At 41.5% G+C, this 26,262-nt stretch overlaps 1 protein-coding gene across 12 annotated transcripts in view; it reads right to left on the reverse strand.

The window, feature by feature from the left end:
* Positions 1-26,262, reverse strand: part of cdk14 (cyclin dependent kinase 14) — a 592,120-nt gene that overhangs the window by 296,221 nt on the left and 269,637 nt on the right. For all 12 annotated transcript variants that reach the window (XM_048521834.2, XM_048521892.2, XM_059638483.1 and 9 more), the window contains one exon: positions 25,677-25,800. In XM_048521834.2, coding sequence (XP_048377791.1) covers positions 25,677-25,800 — 124 coding nt within the window. The remainder of the gene's footprint in view (positions 1-25,676; positions 25,801-26,262) is intronic.

Raw genomic sequence — 26,262 nt, forward strand, 5'->3', positions numbered from 1 at the left:
GAGTTTTTGCCTTTTCTTACTTCCAATTTGTTCCCAACATGTGAAATCAGTTTGAATTTCTGAACCTCCCTCATGTGCGAACTAAAAGAGCCATTTCTCCACTCTTTCCTAGCTTCCTACATGCTTCAAGAATCAACTCTCAAACCATGTAATCCTACAGCCATTTCTCTATAAGAGGCTACCAGATCATACGTATTTTTATTTGTGCTTTCAATTCATCTATTTGGTTTTGAATGCTACAGGCAGATACTGAATCTTGAATTTCACCTTTTTACTCCCTTTATAAATTCTAATTTCATCAGTTGGTTGACTCAGATTCATACTCGATCCCTTTCTATCACAGTTTATAATTTCCTTTATTAATACCTTTGGTCTTAACTGTACTCTTTCATTTACCACATCTTCCCTTATCTCAACAAAAAGAGTCATTAAAATAACAAGAACAGAATAATGGAGAGATTGCACCGCTGAAAAAGTGTCATCTCAAGAAGTCAGGAGATTGGGGTGAAAGGTGACATCTATCAAAGTCCATCACCCTTAAGAGAAATTAGAAAGAATCACACATCCCTTAGATAAATTAGAAATGAGCCTCTCCTCCCCCAAGGCTAATCAGAACAGAATGACATATTTGATCATGCTGTGGCTTGTGATTCAGAAAGGGTTAATAAGGCATACTTTTCAATCATTGAGTGTACAGAAAGACGACAAGATAAGACAGCATCCAGCCACCTGAAGATCAGTATTCTTGTGTGGAACGGTTGCGTACCCCCAACCTGGTTGTGCATAATTTGGGTCATACGCACTTCGTTAATGTAAAATTGGTTAACCTTGTCTAAATACATTTGTACCCAGAATGCTCTGGTACAGTTAGATCTTGAGTCAGTCTGGACTGAGTAGATTGTTAAATCATTCAACGTAGGACCTTGGAATCCAACAACAGTGCCGCGGTCACTTAACGGAGGCTCACTAAATAATTTCCTCTAAAGGGCGTTGGGGGTGGGGGGGTGATCAATTGAAGGCTGAAAATGTAGGGAAAAGCAGAAACAGCCTTCCCTTAGAATCCCGACAGTGTGCAAAGAGGCCATTCAGCCCATCAAGCCTGCACCAATCCTCCAAAGAATATCCCATCCTGCGCCCAGCCACCTACCATATCCACATAACTGTGCATTTACCATGGGTAATCCACCTAACCTGCACATCTGTGGACTATGAAAAGAAACCAGAACACCTAGCAGAAACCCAGGTAGACACCACGAGAATGTGCAAACTCCAATCACCAAAGGCTGGAATCAAACCAGAGTCCCTGGCACTGTGAGGCAGCAGCGCTAACCACTGAGCTACTGTGCTGCCCCTTTTCCCTTAGCTATCTTAACCAGATTGAGAATATTGAGGATATTTGTAAAACATAAAATAGACTAGACTTTCTTCGCAAAAGAAAACAAACATTTAGCCCTAAATCAAACCGAGTTTGCTAGCAGAATTTATAATCTCCTAAAATATAGGGCCTAACAGATTCACTCAGTGCAGTTTCAGCTGGTTCATAATTAAGTTGCTCTTTTACTGGAGACCTTTTTTAAACCATAATTATGGCCAGTAATATTTATATAGCTGGTTCCACTGTTCATCTTTGTTTACGAAATCTACAAAAAGCTGCACATACTGAAAATCCAAATACGAAGTTGGAAATACTGAGTCAGTCAAACACCAGTGGTGCAGACCCAGCAGGCTGTCAATGACAATATACATCAAGTCCTTTTTTTCAAAAAGCTCAATCACAAGGTTAACCAGGATTTTTTCCTGCTCTTACCGCCTGCCATTGGCATATGTTGAAAGGATTTAAGTGATACTCAACCTGTTTGGCCATGTTACAAACACACCATCCTCAATACCATATCCTGGAGTGAGATTTAAACCCAGAGCTTCTGGTTCACAGCTAAGGTCAATGCTATAACAGTACAAGGCATCCCTAAATCCAAGTCTGACTTTACAGAGCATAATCCAATACTGAAAGTTACAGTTTCTTCTTAAAATATTTTACATTGCCATGTTTAAAGACTTAGTATTAAATAATTTCTATCTTTTTTCTTCTGAGTGGAATGAGTACCAAATTTAAACCAATGCAGATGAAATTTATCTTTCATAGCATCAAGTAGTAGGCAATAAGGTGGTTCTTGTGGTGCAATGGTAATGTTCAGACCGCTTGACCAGGAGGCCTGGTTTCAAATCTCATCTACTGCAGCAATGCATAATGATAAAAATACAGGAGGTTGTAAGGAGCTCTTGTGGCATAATGAAACTGTCCTTGCCCTGAATTAGGAGGCCCATGTTCACACCCCACCTGATCCAGAGGTGTATAATAAATTCTTTGAACAGATCAATTAGAAAATAAAAGAAAAGCAGTGGGCAGTAAGAAATCAACAGCTATTCTACCTCAGCAGCTGGTGTAGTCTGTCAATCAACACAAAATAAATTACTGCAAAGACCAATTTAGTTCCTGACGTTTCAAAGGTAATGACACCCAAAATTTTGTAACTCAGCTTTAATTTGATTTTGCTCGCAGAGGCTTTTAATAAATAGATGACAACAGACTGTAAATAATACTTAAATCACAAAGTTCAAATTCCTCCAGATACATAGCTAACATCTAGACAGCATGCGTTTTCAAAACTGAACTGAATGTTCCTAATATACAATATCGATCTCAATAAATAAGAAAATAATTTTTAACCTGCAAATTCAAATGATCAATTTAGGTTGGAATCTTCATTCAATCCATCTGACTGAAAAATGTGGGAGATCGAGCAAACAACATTCCAGATAAAACCTTAGAAAGAACTGCTAATGATCAAGGCGGCGGGGGGCGCACACTGTTTCCTTTCTTAGTCTCACTCTTGCACTAATCAAAAAAAAATTACAAATTTAACCAGGTTGGTAAAGCACCCAATTGTACAGGTCTCAAACTGTATCAGATTCAGGATGAAAAACAGGTTTAAGAGGTTTCTGAAGTCAGCCAATCAAATATGGCTTACTATCAAAATACACTTATTCAAACAAAGAGGCAAAAGATTATTAACAAGCATTCTGGACTAAGCAAATACATACATGTCCTTTTAATAAAGCTAACACTACATCAGAGGAGAATCAAGAAAGAGAGTCTTGGACAAGCATTAGCTTGAAAGTACTTGGGACAAATGATCATTAAACTCATGAATAAAGGGCATATCACAGATTGTCCAAAAGACCAGTTTGAAATCAGAGTTATTTTGGCAAATAGAGGAGCAGGGGACTGTCTTCTGGGAGTAGTTTTACCTCGTTGGATTGCCTTTGCTGGAGATCTTGGTGGGTAGATTCCAAGAAATTCTCGCCAGAAATCCTTTAGTGGTAAAGATGATTTCTGGTGACTGAAGGTCTCGTATTTTGTGGAAGAGTTCAAACAAAGAAAAGGAGCAATGGGCTGTGCTTCTCTGCAGATAGTTTTAAAGGGATATTACCTGAATGAGATTTTGGAGACATGGTTGCTAGGTGACAATATTGTCATGAAGGGTCATTCAATAAACTGGGGTCATTCTTGGAGACAACTTTCTGTGATGCATTAAACACTTTGAACTTAAATGGTCTGAATGTTTTGCTGTAGATCAGAACATTTATTTCCAGCACAGAACGTACAAAAGTTGACCACTTGTGTTTAGTGTAGGTTTTTTTTGAAAAGTTAAACAAGCCAAAAGCTTTCCCAGCTAAAACGGTAGACAGCCCCCAAGGACCTGCACAGCCAGCTGTGGAATGAACTGGTCTGAAACCACACATCGCTGCCATGCCATTGTTTTTCAGCAGCGAGTGCCGCAGTCTGTAATTTAAAGGTGCTTAAGCCACTTTGACACCTACCAAGAGATGTTCCATGTGTGGAATGGGAAGTACAGGCATCTGCGGAGTAGGTGAGGCCTTCGGGCACAAGGAGGCATAGGTTAAGTCAAGAGTGTTAGTGATGAGACAGCTAGGGGAGAAGAGGAAGGCTATGCTTGAATGGTTCAGTTGGTCTAGACAGGGGAGTGGGAAGGGGAGGGGGTAGTTTTACAGTTAGGCAGAAATTACAAGTTTTGCTACTCTAGAATCTCCCAGGCAACCATCTGGGCTAGTAAGTGAAAATCTTCTGAATTCTCCAACTGTAACACAAGTGTCTGATTTTCCCCAAACATTTGCTGCTCTTTTCATAGCTTCAGCAGGTCTTCCAATGTGGGAAAAAGGCCCTTTGGCTCATTGCGTCCAAGCCTGTTATTAAGCACCTCTCCCCTCTAGTCCTATTTCCCAACACTTAGCCTATAGCCATATATGCAATGAAACTTCAAATGATCACCTACATACTTCTGAAATGTTGTGATGGTTCCCATGTCTATCACCATTACAGTGTTCCAGATACCTACTATGCTCATCCTTCTAGGTGTTAGAGGTCAGCAGTTTGGGAATGTGCTGTTAAAGAAAGCCATGCTCCTGAGATGCTGCTTGGCCTGCTGTGTTCATCCAGCCTCACACTTTGTTATCTTGGATTCTCCAGCATCTGCAGTTCCCATTATCTCTCCCATGCAAGTTACTGCTGGGCGTCCTCTAAGTGGTGCATACTGCAACCACTGAGCATTGGTGTTGAAAAGAACTGACGTTGAAGATGGTGGATTGGGTGCCAATTATGCAGCATTAGATTTTCCATGCAGAGTGTCAAGTTTCTACACAGTTGTTGGAATTGCACTTATTTCAGGCATCACACTCATTTGTACCTTGTAGGAGGTGCAGAGGCACTGGGGAAACCGGTAGTGAGTTACTAGCCGCAAAATTCTCTGCTTCTAACTGGCTCTTGTGCAAACAATATTTACGTGGCCAGTCTAGTTCAGTTTCAGGTAATGATAATCCCCAGGATGATGCTGGTGGGTAATTCATGATCTATTCTTACTCGGGGCTCCCACATAAATGAAAAAGTACATCACCGGAAGTTGATCCACGTCATTTTTGATCGGATAACAAAAAGTTGAGTTTCACACAATAAGTACTTATAATTCAGTTCTGCTAGATCTGATCGGGAGCTCGAGCAAATCTTTCAGGAGGTGGAAACAAATGTGCATACGTTGGCGATAACACAGGGTACAGCTGGAGGAACAACTCAGGTCAGGCAGCAGAGGAGCAGGAGAGCTGACGTTTCGGGTCAGGACCTTTCTGAAGAAGGGTCCTGACCCAAAACGTCAGCTGTCTTGCTCCTCTGATGCTGCCTGGCCTGCTGTGTTCCTCCAGCTCCACGCAGTATTGCCTCCGACTCCAGCATCTGCAGTTCTTACTATCTCTGCATCTGCTGGCAACTTGTATGGATGCAGGAGCAAGAGTGAGCGATCTATGAGACAGTTACCATGTCGGGGAAAACAGGCCATCAATAATATGAGCCATTGAGGAAGTAGACAACAGCAATGTTGCTGTAGGCTGGAACAGAAATTAAACAAAGCAAGTTCATTGAAAAGTGAGCAGGTATAATATTTTTGATGGTAAAGGTGGTGGAATGATGTGTTGGCAGCTGCAAAACAGCACAAGAGAGAGTGAGCAGGAGAGGACATGAGTGCATTAGCGAAAGAAAGTAAAGTCAAAGACAATTCATTGAACAACTCCAGAGATAATATACCTTTACGTTAACACATTTTACATGTTCCCGGTTAATCATCCAAAACTGGAAGAATTTACAAACTACTTTGCAGATGAGAGTTGTATTTTTAATCACATGAATTGCTAGCAAATACTTTGTTCCTTGTGAATTTGCTAGAGTAGTATGGCACCTTTAAAAGGCCAAAAAAAATGATGGTCTCTGAAGATAAAAATCATTTCAATCATTGCTCAGTCAACTGTAGTGAAAGGACTGCATAGTCATCAAATGCCTGTGATGCTCTTCTGCAATTTAGCAATTAGCGTCACGCAGATTGTAGCTCTCCAAAGCCTTATTTGATCCTTTCACACTGAGTAAACACAGCTGTTAATCACGGTGGCTTTAATCAAAGGGAAAACTAAACAATGCATTAATACTGAAATTGCCAATTACCTTGCAAGATTTCCTCATTAAACACTTCAAATTGGTGATATTTGGTACCTTATGTACAAAACAACTGCAACCTGTACTTGTATAGCATTTTTACCATAATAAAATTTCCCCTGGCACTTTCTTAGAGAGGTATAAAACAAACAAGACAAATGACACCAAGTCACAATGGAGCTAACTGAATAACTAACCAATATCTTGAGAAGAGTTCTGTTGTGAAGAATAAGGCACAGGAGGAGAAGTAGACCATTTGGCTCATCGAGTCCACTCTGCCGTTCAATCAGATCATGGTAGAGCTCGATGCTCAACTCCAGTTACCTGCCTTATCCCCATAACCACTGATTCCTTACTGATTACAACTATCTACCACAGACTTGAATACTCTCACTAACACAGCCTCAACATCAGACTGCAGAGAATTCCACAAATTCACTAACCTCTGAAAGAAGCCATTTCCACTTTATCGTATGAATAGATGGGCTCTTACTTTGAGACGATAACCATCCAGTGTCTCATAAGAAAGAAACAACCACTCCACATCTACCCTGCCGTGTGCCCTTAAAAACCCCATGTTTCAATAAGGTCTCCTCATTGACAAACTCCAATTAGGAAAAGGTCAACTCACAAAACCTCTCTATGCATGGAGGGATCCATGAGTAGAGACAAACCAATGACCCTCTGTGGACTGCCTAAGATGAAATGTGTATCATTCCTTAGATAAGGGGATCAAAACTATTCACAGTATTCAAGCTGTGGTCTGACTAGTGCCTGGTATCATTTTACAAAGACGTCCTATTTTATTTCAAAGGGAATGGAATATAAAAGATCAACATTCCATTGGCTTTCCCCACTACGTTTAACTTTGCACACTTTCTGTGATTCATGCACGAGGATTCAAATCCCTCTGCATTGCAGCTTTCAGTGATAGGGATATGGTTAAATATAATATTCAGCTCTTCTATTCCTCTTGCCAAAGTGCATAATCTCACATTTACCCACATTATATTCCATCTGTCACATTTTTGCCCAATCACTTAACTTCAGACTTTGTGCCATCCTCAATACTTGTCTTCCACAAAGGTCTAGGCCTGAAATGTCAGCTTTTATGCTCCCAAGATGCTGCTTGGCCTGCTGTGTTCATCCAGCTCCACACTTTGTTATCGCAGATTCTCCAGCATCTGCAGTTCCCATTATCTCTTATTGTAAATTCGTTTTCCTCATCCAAGTCATTGTTATATAAGAATTATTTGTGACCCCCAGCACTGATCGCTATGACACTCCTAATAATCAGAGTTTGCCAGCCTGAAAAAACCTTTATCTTAACCCTGTCTTCTATTATCTAGCTAAAATTTTAAACTATTCCACAACATTTTGACTTATCAAATAGCCTTGTGTAGAGTACCTCATCAGAACGGCCTTTGGGAGTCTAAAAATATTAATCGTCCTGGATTCTCTGTTTACTGTGCCTGTTATCACCTCAAAGAAGTGTAATAAATTTTTCAGACATGATTTCGCCTTCATGAACACATGACAATTCTGTTAGACCATGTGTTTCTCAATGGTCTACTATGTCCTTCCCTCTCCAAGCATCACCACCTTGTGGCAGAGAGAATCATGCATACCTAGGAAACCAAGAGCTAAACCTGGAGCCCAGCTCCTGGCAAGTAAGGTCAAGAGGCTGGTTCCAGACAAAGTGTAAGCAATGAAGACCTTTAGAGTGGAGCAGAGGATGACAGCTGTACTTAAATCCGTGCATCACAACAGTCATGAAGGCAAACAAAGACTGTAACAGAGAAGGGTCACCAGGCATTTGTCTCTATCTGCCAAAGTCTGTGGTGGCTGCCTGTGCACAAGGACCACCCTCCCCCAACCACGTTAAACAATGTCACACAAAGGCGCCCTACCAAGAGGTACCACTCCTACATACATCCCAGACAGAGGTCCTATGGCAATCAGACAGTGGCAGAGGGGGTAGGACTGTGATATTTGGAAGCCCGTCATCATAAACTGATACAAAAAGTTAGTCAGTGTCAGATTCAGTTGTCTTACTCCTGAATGAGGCAGATAGAGCATTTCACCAGCTACGCCCACAACTAAGCAGCCCTGTTTAGGATCCAATCTGCTCATCCCAGCAGAGGAAGGGGCTGGAAAAGGCACCCTCAAAATAGCCTGCCTTGAAACTCCTGCTTGGGATTACCCACATGCAATCAGGAATGAAGAATAATAAGCGTTGAGGCCTGAAATGTAAGAGTCCTGATAGACCCAGCTAACAGTGACCGATCTTTGCTTGTGGAATTCATTGCCACGGAGTGCAGCAGAGGCCAAGATGTTAGATGCCTTCAAGGCAGAGATCAACAAATTCTTGATCTCAGAAGGAATCAAGGGCTATGGGGAGAGTGCAGGGAAGTGGAGTTGAAAAGCCCATCAGCCATGATTTGACGGCAGAGTGGACTTGATGGACCAAATGGCCTTACTTCCACTCCTATGTCTTATGGTGTAATGGTCTTATCTGAGAGAAGATCTGCGATCATAGCCAGAGAACTAAAGTGACAGCAGACCAACCTAACTGCTCTTTCCAAAACCCACCTTACAGAAAAAGGGCAAGATGAAGAAGGCAAAAGGTTGTTATACATTCTTCAGGAAAGAGAAGGCTGCTGATGAGGTCAGAACTCATACAGTTGGATTCACAATTAAGAATCAGTTCATCAGTTGCCTTCGCAATGTCCTGTGGGGATCAATGGCTGACTCATGACCATTCACTTGATCCTTACCAACAACCTGATTACCACAGTTGTGAATGCTTATGCCCCAACCTTTGACTCAGTTGAGGAAGTAAAGGAGGCTTTCTACATCAAACTTGACACACTTGTCAAGTATCACCAAGGTTGACAAGAAAATTCTTCTTGGGGACTTCAATGCCAGAGTTGGTTGGGACTACAGCATTCAGAATGGCACCAAGGAAGTCCTCCTTCTCACAAAATACACTGAATACAACCTCACCATCACAAACATACTCCATCAGGAAAACAAATTCAAAGCATCTTGGAGGCACCCACACTTGAAACATTGGCATCTCAATAATGTCATTATTCACCCCAGGGGACATGTGGGATGCGAGTGTCACTGGGGCTATGACCAGCTTGGATGATCACCACTTTATTCATTCCACAATGTCTGTCAGACTACACTGAAAGGAGACGGTTCAGACAAAACAGATCTGGCCAAGTTTCAACAATGGACTGCCTGGGTGAAATGGTCCCCATGCAACATCTACAAATCTCACGTGCTAAAAACCTACCTCAGGAGTACCTAGAGGACAGAGGAGAACATCAGAGTCTGGTTAAAATCAACCATTCACAGTACCTGCAGTAATACCCTCAGGTACAATTTCAGAAACCATCAGGGCTGGGTTGGTGACAATGACGAGGAAATTAAACAGCCCATCTCCAAGAAAAGGACACCCTTCTGTGACTGGCAGAATGACATCAACTGCAAGACCAATAGAAGAGTCTGTGCCAAAGCTACGGCTGATGTCCAGGAGGGAGGGGAGCTGAGAAACAAATGGTACATTGAAAAGGCCTTGGAAATCCAGCAGTTGGCAGATGCCAGTGAAACAAGCAGCCTCTTCAGTGCCAAAGCAGCATACAGTCCAAGCTACCAGGGTCTAAATCCCTGAGCTCTAAAGACAGTCAAAAACGAATTAAGAACAGCAGGACAATAAACACCAACTGGAGACAGCATTTCCAAGAACTCAACCATAATAACAATATTAACTTGGAAGTCAACAACAAGATCCCCCAGACATTCATGCAAGGTGACATGGGAGAACCTCCCAGTGTGACCAAAGTACAGGATGCTATGAGGACCCTAAGAAATAACAAGGCTGCTGGTCCTGAGGGGATTCCTGCAGAGATCCTAAAACAGGGTGGTCCACAGCTCCATTAATACATACATGCTTTGCTCTTGAAGATATGGCTCAAAGTGCTACTCCCAATGCTCAGATTGTGATCATACTCAAAAAGAGTTGCAAGGCTGACTGTGGAAATTACAGAGGCATTTCCCTTCTGTCAGACACTAACAAAGTACTTGCATGTGTCCCTGCCAATAGACTTCTGCTGTTATCTAAGGAATTACTCCCTGAATCATAGTGTGGGTTCTGTCCATCCAGACGAATAACAGATGTAATCTTCACTGCACATCAAATTACAAGAAAATGTCAGGAACAGAAACAGTCGCTTTACTGACCTAAGGCCTTTGACACAGTTAACCACCTGGCTCTCTGGTAGATACTGTCATGCTGTGATTGCCCTGGTATGTTCATCAGGATGCTGAGGCGGCTACATGATGACATGTCTATGGCAGTGCTTAGCAACTGTGGGTTGGAGTCTGAGCCTTTCATCACAGAGACATGGGCCAAGTAGGACTTCGTCATTGCACCCATCTTGTTCACTATCTTCATTATCACCATCCTCCACCTTACTGGCCAGAGCCTGGGCATGGGAATTCAAATGATTTACAGTATAGATGGCAGAGTGTTCAACCTTAATGGGTTCAAGGGCAAGGGCAAGGGCAAGTTCTCCACCCCCTCTATCTTGGAGCTTCAATATGCTGGCACCATTGTAGCACTGCCTGCAGAAGATCTGCAGTGCATTTTGGATGGCTTTGCCAAGGCATACAAGCTCCTAGGCCATATCAACTTAAAATGCCCTTGTACTGCCAACACCCCCAACAAACCGTCTTTCTCTTCTACAATAAGGATCAGCAACCATCCCCTTGAAAACGTGGATCACATCCCATACTTCGGCAGCCTTCTCTCCTCCAGCGCCAACATTGATGCAGAAATACAATACCCTCTGAGTGGTGCCAGTGGAACCTATGCCTGACTGTGAAGAAGGGTGTTTGAAGACTTTGACTTCAGGCTCAGACTAAACTTGTGGTCTACAAAGCCACAGTCTTTCCCACACTGCTACACGGAGCTGAAACGATAGGCACCTTGAAGCACTGAAACAATATCACCAGAGATCCCTAGAAGAAATCCTGTGAATCACCTGGGAAGACAAGCACACTAATATCACCATATTGGAGGTGGCTACCAAAGCCAGCATCACCACCACCATAATTCAACTGCAACTTCTGTGGAACAGCCATGTCATCCGAATGCCCAAATCAGACCTTTCAACACAGATCATGCACTCCCAGCTGAAGGTCAGTGTCTCTCTGTTGGCCAAAAAAAATGCTTCAATGGCAATCCTGGAACAACCTCAAGAAATTTCACAACAACATCAAAAATAACTGGGAGGACATGGCTACAATCCAGAGTCACCAGAGGACCATCATCCAGCAGGGAGCTATGTGCCATATCATGCCATGAACAAAAGTGACTCTTGCACATGGAAAGACAGAATAGGAAGGCCCACCCACCACACCCACACTGCAATAGAATCTATGGAGGCTGGACTGACCTCTTCAGCTATGTGAAGAGCCACAAATAGATGTGCTTATGCAGGACAATCATACTTGACCCGAGTTATTACTGCTGATGATTACATCTTTTGAAAGAAATGGCCTTCTGTGGGGTGAACTGGCCATTAGGTCATAAACTTCTGGACTTTGCAAGCAAGAGGCTCTTGCATCATATCATGCAATTTTTTTTAAAAAAAGAGTAGGCCATTACAGTCCAAACTAATATAAGATAAAAGGCAGCCAGGGACAGGACAGCAAGCAATTTAGAAGGCAAGTGCAATATCAGATTTTTTTTTACAAGAGGGACTGATCAGAAAAGTATTGAGTCTTGCTCAAAATTCATAGGGTATTTATGGGACTTTAAGGAAGACTACAAACAGCTTTGATTCCCTTATATTGCAGGCAGTTCAGAAAAGGTTCACAAAGTCAATTTGTGGAATCAAAGGTTGTCCTAGAAGGATAAGTGATCCTACTAGAAAAGCAGCTTTAGAGTGGGCTTAACGGGGTAAATGCTGACATGATATGTATAGCTTCATAGATATGGGCTACCCATTTAAGAAACAGATGGCGAGGTCATTCTCCAGTGCTATTAATCTTTGGAGCTTTCCACTCCAAACAGCAGCACAGGTTGTTTTACCGAATATATTAAAGACAGAGTTAGACCTACTCTATTTTTTTTAAAATCTACACAGGAGTTCATGCTTATAGGAGGCAGGGAAAGAATAGAGTTAAGGTCACAGTAAGATCAGCCATGGATGAGGAAAGGCTGAGGGACTTGAGGCTGTTTTTGTCAGAGCGAAGAAGGTTGAGCGGTGACTTAATTGAAACATATAAAATAATCAGAGGGTTAGATGGGGTGGATAGGGAGAGCCTTTTTCCTAGGATGGTGACGGCGAGCACAAGGGGGCATAGCTTTAAATTGAGGGGTGAAAGATATAGGAAAGATGTCAGAGGTGGTTTCTTTACTCTGACAGTGGTAAGGGAATGGAACGCTTTGCCTGCAACGGTAGTAGATTCGCCAACTTTATGTACATTTAAGTCGTCATTGGATAAGCATATGGACGTACATGGAATAGTGTAGGTTGGATGGGCTTCAGATCGGTATGACAGGTCGGCACAACATCGAGGGCCGAAGGGCCTGTACTGTGCTGTAATATTCTATGTCCTATGAATCACGTCAGAAGTCACCAGGTCAGAGTCCAACAGACTTATTTGAAATCGCAATCTTTCTTGTGTGCTGCCCAAGAAAGTGAAGAAAATCAGTCAGGCACAGATGTTATAGGCAGACAGATCAATGGGCAGAGATCAAAAGATCACAAATGATGAGTGGAATGTCTATCGGCTAGATAATAAGTTGCTGCTGATGATCAAAACTGTCAGATAGTGAGTAAAATATTAAAAGAATGGCACACGATGCTCAACTCATCAGATGCCAGTTCCAATGTGTCACAGCAAGAAATGGCAACCACGTCCTCAGTAGACAGACACAGGACATGACCAGTAGGGTACCCTTCGTTGTTCAGTACTTCCCCGGAGTGGAGAAGCTACACCATGTTCTTCACAGCATTCAACAGGTCATCGATGACAATGAACATCTCACCAAGATCATTCCTGCACCCCCATGCCTTACCTTCAAACAATCGCAAAACCTTAAATAGGCCATTGTTCTCAGCAAAGTACCCTGCCTTCAGGGAACCATCGACCACAACATCTCACAACCCTGCCAGGGCAACCTCTTCAACAAATGTCAGATCATCGACGTGGATACTACCATCACAAGTGGTAACACCACCAGTCATATATACAGCAGATTCGCATGCAACTCGGCCAATGTTGTCTACCTCACACGCTGCAGGCAAGGATGCCTTAAGGCATGGTGTATTAGTGAGACTATCCAGGTGCTACAGAAATGGATGAATGGACGCCATGCAACAATCGTTAGACAGGAATGTTCCCTACCAGTCAGGAAACACTTCTGTCAAGGACATTCAGCCTCTGATCTTTGGGTAAACACCCTCCAGGGTGACAATCGAGATACAGAACAATGCAGAATCACTGAGCAGAAGCTGATAGTCAAGTTCTGTACACATGAAGACAACCTCAATTAATCTTGGGTTCTGGCATGCCACATGTGACCCTGCCACACTGTTCTGTATTTATAAAATCTTTCTCACTATCCTGTTTTAACAGAATCATCTTGATAACCTGTTATGATTACTCTCCCTGAATTAGTTTGTAAAGTTTTGGAATACTTATTACTTTGGTTAGACCTTCAGCACGTGACTCTTCCACCTATCATGTTTTATTGCTATTTGGTTTGTCTCCAACACCAAGGTTTTTTTTTTAAATTTTTCTGTAATCATTTGCCTCAATTAATGGGATGACAGTTCATCCCTTTGACTCTCGCAGCTGCTGACACTTTACTCACACCATCTGACACTTCTGATCACCGGCAGAGACTTATTCAGTTTATAGACACCCACACACCATTTGTATGATCCTTTGATCTCTCTGCCTATAAATTCTGTGCCTGAGTGTTTTTCTTCACTTCACCTGACGAAGGGGCAGTACTATGAAAGCTTGTAATTTCAAATAAACCTGTTGGGCTATTACCTCGTATCATGTGACTTCTGACCTTGCTACCCCTATCTACCCAACTCCAACCTGGCACCTCTACATTTCATAAAGGATTAGATATAAAAGACAGAATGGCTACTCCTGCTCTTATTTTTGATGTTATGTTCTAGTTCTCTACTTCAGTGTCTTTGTAACACTTCATGTCAATACATCAGAACTAGCACTGGTTTAGCCAAGCACTTGAACAATCAAGTCTCATAATTGCTCTGCTCTTCTGTTGCAATAACAATCACATTTCCATGATGACATTGCACGATTAAATTGTGCTGTGAGTAACAACCAGTTATGAGGTTGTCAATTTAAAAAAACTGCAAAGTATCAAAACTAATTTTTTTTAAACAGCCTTAAAATGCCAAACATCCAATTTTAAAATTTCACTTCAATATTAATGCGATTTCAGATTTCACAAACAATCAAAAAGTGGCAGACGTTTGGTAGGAAGAACCAAAAGACAGATTTTTTTTAAAAATGGAGATTCCCAAAAAAGATCCAGCACAGAGGGATCGGCATGTTCTGAAGTACAGAAATTGAGCCTGCAGATACAGCAATTAAATTGGATAGTAATTGGAATTCCAACCTTTATTATTAGGGGATGGAGTGTAAAAACAGAGGAGATGTCTTGTTACAACTGTATAGGCTGTTGGACAGGCTATACCGAGAGTATGGTGTATAGTTTTAAAATATACTGGCATTAGAGGGCCTGGTGAATCTCTTTTGAACAGCCTATGAAAAGTTTGACATGTCGAGAACAGCTAAACAGTTTAGGACTTTAGTAATTACAGTTTAGAAGAATGAAGCATCATCTTATTGAAACATACAACATTCTGAAGACACTTGACAGGATGAATGTTGACATGAAGTTTTCACTTGTGGGGAAATCTCAAACTAGGGGACAATCATTTCAAACTGCTATGCAAAACAATTTCTTCTTTGAAAGAGTAGTGAAGGTCTGCAGTTCTCTGATCCAGAGAGTAGTGGATGCTAAATAAAAGTATCTGAAGAGGAGGTAGATAGAGTATTGAAATCAAGTTGATGGCTAGTATGAAACAGCAATTGATGCCTCAGGTTAATGAGCCTGGCAGAGTAAGCTTGGGAGGCAAAATAGTCCATCCAAGCTCCATTCTTTTTATGCATCATAAAGAAGTGTTCAAAAGCTCTCCTTTATATCAATGAAATAGTGTTGGATACATATTGGCAACAGTCTATTTTCTGCAAAACAAATCTCACTGCAAAACAATATTCTGGCCAACTGATATTTTCCATACTTTCATTCGAAATCGACAATCTCTTCAGAAGTAATTTTCTGAAAGTTAATCATAACTTACATGCTCCTGTTTTCTATACACCTATTAAAGATACAATATTGTGCTTTATTAACTACTACTACTGTCCTGTAAATTTATGGACTTGTGCACATTTGCACCCACATCTTTCTGCAATGTGTACCCAGATGGATAGCACCTTTCACTTTATTGTCTCTTCATGCTCTATGAATATGCCGCATTTGAATTCATCTATCTTCTCATTCTACCAAATTGTTAAATTCCTTTCATAGTTTCGCAATGGCTTCCTCACAGTTTACAATGCTTCCACGTTGCATACTCCTGCAAAGCTGAAACTCCTCCCCATCTACTAAAGTTTAGATCATTTATACATAATCAGGGACATCAAGAGTCCAATTCCCAACCCCCAGTGAAGTCCACAACCAACTTTCTTCCAGGTCAAAAAAATCCATTAACCAATGTTCTTTGTTTCCTGTCCCTGAGCCAACTTTGTGTCCAAATTGCTGTTGTCCCTTTCATGCTGTTAGCTTTAATGTCTGACAAGTCTGTTGTGTGGCACTTTGCATCAAATCCCTTCTAGAGGTCTAGGTACACCACTTCAACAATCACCCTATCATTAAACCTCTTGCTGCCATTTCTAAAACCTTCAACTAATTTGTTCAACACAACCTACCCTTCACTCTTCCATGTTAGTTCTTCCTGATTCTTTACATGGAGGGCTGTAGCAGTTGTTACATTGGGCATATTCAAGACTGAGACAGACAGATTTAAACAAGTGAGGAAATCAAGGGTTTATAAGGAAAAAGGCAAGAAATTAGAACCAAGGATTCTCAGATCTGCCATGATCTCATTGATGGGCTGAACATAGAACATTATAGCACAGTACAGGCCCTTCGGCCCTCAATGTTGTGCCGACCTGTCACACCGACGTCAAGCCCATCTAACCTACACTATTCCACGTACATCCATACGCTTGTCCAATGATGACTTAAATGTACCTAAAGTTGGCGAATCTACTACCGTTGTAGGCAAAGCGTTCCATTCCCTTACTACTCTGAGTAAAGAAACTACCTCTGACATCTGTCCTATATCTTTCACCCCTCAATTTAAAGCTATGCCCCCTCGTGCTCGCCATCCTAGGAAAAAGGCTCTCCCTATCCACCCTATCTAACCCTCTGATTATTTTATACGTTTCAATTAAGTCACCTCTCAACCTTCTTCTCTCTAATGAAAACAGCCTCAAGTCCCTCAACCTTTCCTTGTAAGGCCTTCCCTCCATACCAGGCAACATCCTAGTAAATCTCCTCTGCATCCTTTCCAAAGCTTCCACATTCTTCTTATGATGCGGTGACCAGAACTGTACACAACACTCCAAGTGCCGCCGCATCAGAGTTTTGTACAGCTTCACCATAACCTCTTGGTTCCGGAACTCGATCCCTCTATTAATAAAAGCTAAAACACTGTATGCCTTCTTAACAGCCCTGTCAACCTGGGTGGCAACTTTCAAGGATCTGTGTACATGGACACCGAGATCTCTCTGCTCATCTACACTACCAAGAATCTTACCATTAGCCCTGTACTTTGCCTTCTGGTTACTCCTACCAAAGTGCATCACCTCACACTTGTCTGCATTAAACTCCATTTGCCACCTCTCAGCCCAGCTCTGCAGCTTATCTATGTCTCTCTGTAACCTACAGCATCCTTTGTCACTATCCACAACTCCACTGACCTTAGTGTTGTCTGCAAATTTACTAACCCATCCTTCTACGCCCTCATCCAGGTCATTTATAAAAATGACAAACAGCAGTGGACCCAACACCGACCCTTGCGGTACACCACTAGTAACTGGTCTCCAGGATGAACATTTCCCATCAACTACCACCCTCTGTCTTCTTTCAGCAAGCCAATTTCTGATCCAAACTGCTATATCTCCCACAATCCCATTCCTCCACATTTTGTACAATAGCCTATTGTGGGGAACCTTATCAAACGCCTTGCTGAATGCCTACTTTAAACCAAGATTTTTCCATGTGACTAAGAATCACATGTCAAATAATTGTTTCAAGAAATTTCTTCACCACTGAATTTCAACTGATTGGTTTGTTATTGCTGGGGTTAATTTACAACATTTTTTTGAACATTTGGAATTCTCAGGTCCTCCAGCACCATCCTCAAATCTGCAATTCCTACTCTCACTTCCTCCAATATCCCAGGATGAATTTTTGCTGGATAAGTCAGAGCCCAGGATCAGGGGCCCTGCACAAATGGGTAACATCACAGGTAAACTGCAAGTTCTTTGGTTGGTGATAGTTACTAATTTGACTGTTATAGGATATTACAAAATTGAAGGTAATTAGGGGAAAATATTTACTGGCTACAAATGACATTTCTAAAAATCAAATGAAGAAGTAATTAAAATAGAGATGTTGGACTACGAAATATGTTGTAACTGTGACACTGGTGCTGGTGGATCCCATCGGGGGTTTACAATGGCCAGATCTGCAGCAAGCGTTGGTTGCTCAAGGAACTCTGGTTCAGGCTGGATGAGCTGGAGCCTGAGCTTCAAACACTGTGACACATCCGGAAGGGCAAAGGTTACCTGGATGTTGCGTTTCAAGAGTCAGTTACACACCTTAGATTAACAACCTCATTCGGTCAACAGTCAGAGAGAGCAGAATGCAACTATGAGCGAGGCTGGTAGCGAGATCCAGGAGGCAGTGCTGAGGAAGCCTTCGCCGTTGAGTTTGTCCAACAGATTTGAGGTTCCTGCTATGAGTGGATAATATATTTCATACTTCATGTCAATCTATTAATCTCATGTGCAGCAATTTTTAACCAATTTATCAAAAGACACATCTGGCTAAGCTAGGAGTTTGTAAGAACTGCTGATGCTGGAGTCAGATCTTCTGAAGAAGGGTCCCGACCCAAAACATCAACTTTCCTGCTCCTCTGAAGCTGCCTGGCCTGCTGTGTTCCTCCAGCTCCACACTGTGTTATCTCTGGCTAAGCTAATTGTCTGGCACGGATTATAAAAGCAGGGAGGTTATGTTTGTGCTGTACGAGACTTTGGTTAGGCCACAACTACAATATGGTGTGCAGTTCTGGTCACCACACTATAGGAAGGATGTGATTGCACTTGAGGGAGTGCAGAAGAGTTTCATTAAGATATTGCCCGAGATGAAACATTACAGCTAATGAAGAGCATGATAAGCTCAAGTTGTTTTCTTTGGTGCAGAGAAGATTGGATGGGGGACCTGAGAGAGCTGTATCAGATGATGTGGAGTAAGGATAGGGTGAATAGAAAGCAGCTACTCCCCTTAGTTGAAGCGCCAATACAAGCAACATATTTTGAAGTGAAATGCGGGAGGCTTGGGGGACATTTGAAGAAAAACCTTTACACCCAGCAGGGGTCTGAAATGAAGCCTGGGAGGGTAGTTAAGGCGAGAAACCTCATCCAAGTATTGTTTAAAGGTTGAGCACTTAATGTGTCAACACTCAACATTCAATAACATTCAAGGTTATGGGCCTAGTGCACAAAAGCAGGGCTTGTGTAGGGAGTAGTATATTTTTGGCAGTACAGATTTGATGGTCTAAAGGGCCTTTTCTATCCAGTATGATTCTATAGAATTTGAAGATATTTTCTTTCCCTTCTAATTTTTATTATTTGATGCCTGTAATTATTACGAAAATATAATAATGCTGTGCCTGGGTTAACTGCGGATTCACTTGACTTTACAAAAACAATAGCTTGAAATTCCATTCCAAGTTCCTGTTGTGCAACATAATTGTAGGTTTATTCAAAAACATAGGTATCCCACTATAACAGTGCTTGGAAAATGGATTGCTCTAACCTTCTTGCACTGAATCACGATTTTTTTTTGTGCTGTTATGATTACCAAAAGCCAGTGCTTTTGGAAACAAAAACAAAAAAGAACTGCAGATGCTGTAAATCAGGAATACAAAGAAAGTTGCTGGAAAAGCTCAGCAGGTCTTGCAGCATCTGTGAAGGAAAAAACAGTTAGCGTTTTGGGTCCAGTGACCCTTCCTCAGAACTGATGGTGGCTGGGAAAAATGGCACTTTATACACAGCATGTAGGGAGGTGAATGGGGTAGGGAATAAAAGATAGGATAGAACCTAAAGAGAGAGAAAGACAGTTGGACAGACAAAGGAGTTGCTAACAATCAGGGTGGGAGGGTGAATAGCTGTCAATGGGGGCTATTAGTGACTAATAACAGGTGATGTGCAACGGCAGGCTACGTGGTAACAAGGTGTGTTGGGTAGGGGGCTGGGACATGGGAGAGTTTAGGCCCTAAAATTATTGAACTCGATATTGAATCCAGAGGGCTGTGGGGTCCCCAAGCAGAAAATGAGGTGTTCTTCTTCCAGCTTGCGTTGAACTTTGCTAGAACGCTGCAGCAAGCCAGAGACACAAATGTTGGCCAGGGAACAGGATGGTGTGTTAAAGTGGCAGGCAACTTAGGTTTACAAGGATCCTTAATATTTAGTGCATCAAGGCAACATTTCAACTAATCTTTCCCACATACTGACAAAGTGCAAACACTGCACAGTGAACTCACCCTTGTATACATTCAACGTCCTACACTTGCTGTTTTTACTTGCTGTTTTTATCGGGGAAGAGGGAACCCCAAACGCAAACAATCCACAGAGGAAAAAAAAACTCTACAGGTCTCTTAAATAGAAAGCCTCGTATTTTGAAATGGCACCAATCCCACCCCCACCATTATCTGCCCTGTCAAGCCTGCTCAGAATCTGAAGTTTCAATAAGATTACTCCTCGTTCTTGTAAATGAGAAAGAGTACAGGTCCAACTTGCTCAATTTTTTCTCAGGAGACAATCCCTTCGTTCTGGGAAGCAGGCGAGTGATCATTATCTGAACCTGTCTACAATGCAATATGCCTTTTCAAACAGTACACAGTGCTCTACATGTGGTCTCACTAATGCCCAGTAGGGTTGTAGAAAGACTAATTTTCTATTTCATTGCCTTGTAATGAAGATCAACATTCTGTTCGAATTCCTAATTAATTGATCTGCACGCTGGCTTTTTGCGATTCATGTCCTTTTATTTTGCAGTATTCAGCAGCCTTTGTCCAAGCAAATAATATTCTACTTTTCTATTCTTGTCAAAATAGACAACTTCAGAATTACCCATGTTGTATATAAAGTGCTAATTTTCCCTGCTCAATAAATCTGTCAATATCTCTTTGCAGACTGTATCATCCCCACAATTTTCTTACCTTCACATCTTCATAAGTCTGCAAATTTGTTTAAATTTGTTCATTCTCTTCCTTGGAATCCTCTGCATTGTGCATCATTTTGCAGAACATTTTCCTCTGGAGTGGTTTATTACAATGATATTTTAAGACACACTTGAAATTTTCAACTATTCCAAGATTTAACTCACCTATTATTACTAATAATTACTAATTACTAGTATTACTAATAATATATTCACAATTAATTCAAATTTCATGTCCATATAGATCCATTGACTGTGTATTAAAACTCACTGAAATAAGACCATAAGGAACACTAACAGGAGTAGGCCATTCAGCCCCTCACGCCTGCTCCGCCTTACAATTGGTGAATTCGACATTTCTTATATCCATTTTCCAGCCCTTTCCCTGTAATCCATGATTTCTCCTACTGATCAAGAATCTAACTATCTCAGCTTAAACAGATACAAAGGCTCCGTCCCCACAGCTCTCTGTGGCAAGGAATTCCAAAGACACTCAACCCTGAGAAGAAATTTCTTAACAGTCTTAAATTGACAATCCTTTATTCTGAGACCAAATACCAAGAACGAAACAGAGAAATTATATCAGCAATGTAGAATTTTAAACAGTGTAAGAGACAGGGGCAGATGCAACAGACTGGAAGACAGAGGAAAATTTCAGGTTTGAATATTCCCTCTTTCTGCCTGATTAACAGGGCCAAACTTGCTTCTTTACACAAATATGACCCAACAGGATGTCTAGGCTTTACCCTGGGACATATCTGTGTCCCCCGCACCAGACATAACTGGTGTGTTTGAGGGAAAAGTAGGCGACGTGGATGTGGAGCTTTATGGAACTGCCTATCCTTAGTTGGTCACAGTCTGTTCCAGGCATTTGGCATACTTGATGTCCTGATAATTCTCATTATCAAAATATGTAGCAACATGACAGTGATGTTATTTTCTGTTTCTTATATGGGGAGATATTGAAGATATGCTTTTGAAAGTCCAAGCCTTGGAGACTGACAACTTGCTCTGGCCCTAGCTAGCTGTAGGGGAGAGATGTTACCAGTTCTCGAGTGCCCATCATCCCTCTGTATAGGATTAGTTTCCAGGCTGACACTCTGCTTCCTTCTGCTTATACCCAGAATAGCCAGTTCTGGTAACAGGTGTTTTCATACTCATTTACCTGCCTTTAATATCATGACATTGATGCCTATATCCACTATTTTGACCATTTTAATATCAGATCATCAAACCCTCTTCTTTTTATTACCAGGGTACGTCCCAACCGTACCTCAAAAGGTTGAAGGATGCCTGTGTCCTAATACATTTTGAAGGCAACAAACATCTAATCCAATACAGTGCCCCACTTTGAGAAATGAACACCAATTAGAACCAGAAATTTCTCTTACGAGACACTCAAGCACAGTACAACAATTAAATACTACTACTGATCTTGGGATTCTCAAACTGAATGTTGTTCATATTGTCTACAATCTGTTAACCTCCATGAAATGTCCCTCCATAGAAAGATTGTCTGTTTTCCAAAATCTATCCAAGTCTGACCATAATTTCATAGGTATTTAACAGATTGCCTGTTTTGTAAATGTCATCCAAGACCTCCTGTACCACGATCCCACCATTGAACATCAGGCTATCATGTCTCCAATGGTCACAAATCTCATTTTAGCTATCCGATAATCATTAGAAATTATTGATAAGTGCTAGAGTCAGGAATCAGCAGCAGTCCTGGGGAGCTGTCAAAGTAGGAAGCTTGCTGGAAACAGAGGGGCTCAGAAGACACTTACAAGTATTAATACCTCAGGGAAGTTCGAGAAATTGCTGGTTAAGATGTTGATAAGCATTTTTTACTTGATGAATATATAAGCAACTTTCAAACTCAGGTGGTGGGGTGGCGGTAGAAATCAACTCGTGAGAGGACTGCCTCATTGAAGTTCGTGATTTGAAGAGCTGCAGTTAGATTTTAGAGTACTGCACTGCAATTGAGTCTAGAGGAGCTTAACACCTTGAGAAAGATAATTGACCAGAACAGGAGCAGTTATTGATGCAGTGGAATCTTGTGGCATTTTCCCCACCCTCTTCCCAAGGCCCCTTGTTCTCTCACACCTCTTCATTTTAAAACTGGTGGTGGGGGGGTGGGGGAGGGGGGGGGGTGGAGAGAGAGAGACTTATGGGTCCCTACCATCTCCAAAAATGAATCTGGCAGTCTGGTCCAGGACCATGACAATAAGGGCCTGTGAATTCCCAGTTAATGCTCACTAGCTGCATACAATTAAACAAAAAGTAAATATTTTATTAACAAATAGGAATTGGAGGAAGTTGGGAGATGGGTGACAAAATTTTGGATGGCCTAACATTAACTCATAGTAGAATATGGGTGATTGGCCAGGAGAAATAGTCAAATCCACAATTAGCAAAGGCTTGGACGAATGTTTCAGCAGTTTAGCTAAGGCAAAAGTGGAATCAGACAGTCCTAGTGAGTGATGCCATAGAAGTGTGATTGGAAGTTCATCTCAAGACCAATGTGATATGAAGGTTGCCAACAGTTTTGATCAACCTGAGACAGCTACCATGGTGAGGTTGAAGTTGGTGACTTTAGTGCAGAAGCAAACTAAACAAAAAAAATCAAACTTGAGAGAGATAAATAAAAGTTGCTACTTGTTTTTTTATACATTGTCCAAGCCACAACACGAACTGTCAGGAGCAAATAGTAAAATAAGCAGCTTTAAAAGGACCCTGGTAAGGCTCTACTTCCTGAAGTAGAAAAATGATCTTGTTTTGTGATGACTACCAAAGAGACAAATAACTGCTAAAGATAAAAGAAAAGGCGCAAAGCATTTCTACACTGCTTCATGTGAATATTTTGAAGGACATGCTCTATACAATTAATTATGCTCAAATCAGAATCAAATCAAAATCAGGAAAAAGGTTATAAGGGATAGGATTTATAATCATCTAGAAAAGAATAAATTGATTAGGGATAGTCAGCACGGTTTTGTGAAGGGAAGGTCATGCCTCACAAACCTTATTGAGTTCTTTGAGAAGGTGACCAAACAGGTAGATGAGAGTAAACCAGTTGATGTGGTGTACATGGATTTCAGCAAGGCGTTCGGTAAGGTTCCCCACAATAGGCTATTGTACAAAATGTGGAGGAATGGAATTGTGGGAGATATAGCAGTTTGGATCGGAAATTGGCTTGCTGAAAGAAGACAGAGGGTGGTAGTTGATGGGAAATGTTCATCCTGGAGACCAGTTACTAGTGGTGTACCGCAAGGGTCGGTGTTGGGTCCACTGCTGTTTGTCATTTTTATAAATGACCTGGATGAGGGCGTAGAACGATGGGTTAGTAAATTTGCAGACGACACTAAGGTCGGTGGAGTTGTGGATAGTGACGAAGGATGCTGTAGGTTGCAGAGAGACATAGATAAGCTGCAGAGCTGGGCTGCAGAGAATGCAGACAAGAGTGAGGTGATGCACTTTGGTAGGAGTAACCAGAAGGCAAAGTACAGGGCTAATGGTAAGATTCTTATAGTGTAGATGAGCAGAGAGATCTCGGTGTCCATGTACACAGATCCTTGAAAGTTGCCACCCAGGTTGACAGGGCTGTTAAGAAGGCATACAGTGTTTTAGCTTTTATTAATAGAGGGATCGAGTTCCGGGACCAAGAGGTTATGGTGAAGCTGTACAAAACTCTGGTGTGGCCGCACTTGATGTATTGCGTACAGTTCTGGTCACCGCATTATAAGAAGGATGTGGAAGCTTTGGAAAGGGTGCAGAGGAGATTTACTAGGATGTTGCCTGGTATGGAGGGAAGATCTTACGAGGAAAGGCTGAGAGACTTGAGGCTGTTTTCATTAGAGAGAAGAAGGTTGAGAGGTGACTTAATTGAGACATATAAAATAATCAGCGGGTTAGATAGGGTGGATAGGGAGGATAGGGAGAGCCTTTTTCCTAGGATGGTGACGGCGAGCATGAGGGGGCATAACTTTAAATTGAGGAGTGAAAGATATAGGGCAGATGTCAGAGGTAGTTTCTTTACTCAGAGAGTAGTAAGGGAATGGAACGCTTTGCCTGCAACGGTAGTAGATTTGCCAACTTTAGGTACATTTAAGTCGTCATTGGATAAGCATATGGACGTACATGGAATAGTGTAGGTTAGATGGGCTTGAGATCGGTATGACAGGTCGGCACAACATCGAGGGGCGAAGGGCCTGTACTGTGCTGTAATGTTCTATGTTATGCTATCTATGTTATGCGAACTAAGGTCATGTCTGTGGCCTCAGAGTAAAGGCCACATTTAAACCAAATTGAGGATAAACACAGTCAACAGGGAGAAAGAAACTAATCATAAACCCAATTTATTTTTCAATGTGCCATAGAAATTAACAATGATAATCTTATTTTTGTTCGTAACTTAAAACAGCATGTTCCCCATATTCAGAACACTATGTTAAAATCACAAACTATTTGGCAAGATGGATAAAGGTACTGCACCGAATCAAATCTCAACCATTTTCAAATAGCAATGTAACTGACTACATCATGTTGCTCCTTCATTCCTTCTCTCTCTAAGCACATTTCAAACTACCTTTTAGATCCGTTTATATTGACTGCTACCTCGGAAGATCATTTATAATTTTTTAATCACTCATTCAAAATCTTTAAGTGCATTTCCTTTAGTTTTAACACCCTAATCTTTAAAACCTGTGCTCTTTCACAGTGACAGCACGCAAAGAAAACAGTTTCTCGCAATTCTATTACGAAGCTTTAAACAGACCGTTTCAAAATCTGATTTTTTCCAAAGTAAACAAAACTGATGCGACTGAATTTTTCTATCGTCAATTTCTGTTTGCTGTCTTCCTACTCATTCAAAAGATGATGAAAGTTAGCAATTAGATTGCTATCCAATTAAGTAAAAGAATTACATTTCCCCTCCACCATTGGCCTTTACTTAAACTAACTGCCTCCTCTTACCAAAGTCTGCCAGTTTCAATTCGCCATTATCACTGATGAGCAAATTCTGAGGCTTCAAGTCTCTGTGCAGGATATATCGTTGATGAATGTAGGACAGGCCCCGCAGCAACTGAAACAAGAAGAGCTGAAAAGACAAACAAAAAGGCAAAGTAATAAGTAGGCAGCCTGAAACATCGAAACAGCTCAAGGAATTTAATTTTTTACATTAAATACAACGATTATAAATCTCAAATACTATTACTTTTGCCACAAGACAAAGTTGTGTCAAATTTCTGAACTCCACTCCTTTGAAAGTGGCGAATAGCTTTTAAATGGAATTACCACTAAATTCTGGGGACCAAATGAATAACATGGAATTTCAAATCAGGTGCAAAATTATTTCCGCCAGACAGCTCAGCTGATACTGGCTACAATTCATGGAAAGAGAGAATCTATGAACTGGAGGACTGACTGACTGACCTTAGTAGCCCAATTCAACCAACCTCTGTTGCAACATTGTTGTGGCTAATCCCAGTTACATGCCCTGATGTTGAAAACCGATTAAGTTTTCCCAAAATACGGCACCAGCCAGGCGTAACAGTACATA

Source organism: Stegostoma tigrinum, chromosome 2 (genome assembly GCF_030684315.1).
Source record: "Stegostoma tigrinum isolate sSteTig4 chromosome 2, sSteTig4.hap1, whole genome shotgun sequence".
Taxonomy (NCBI): domain Eukaryota; kingdom Metazoa; phylum Chordata; class Chondrichthyes; order Orectolobiformes; family Stegostomatidae; genus Stegostoma; species Stegostoma tigrinum.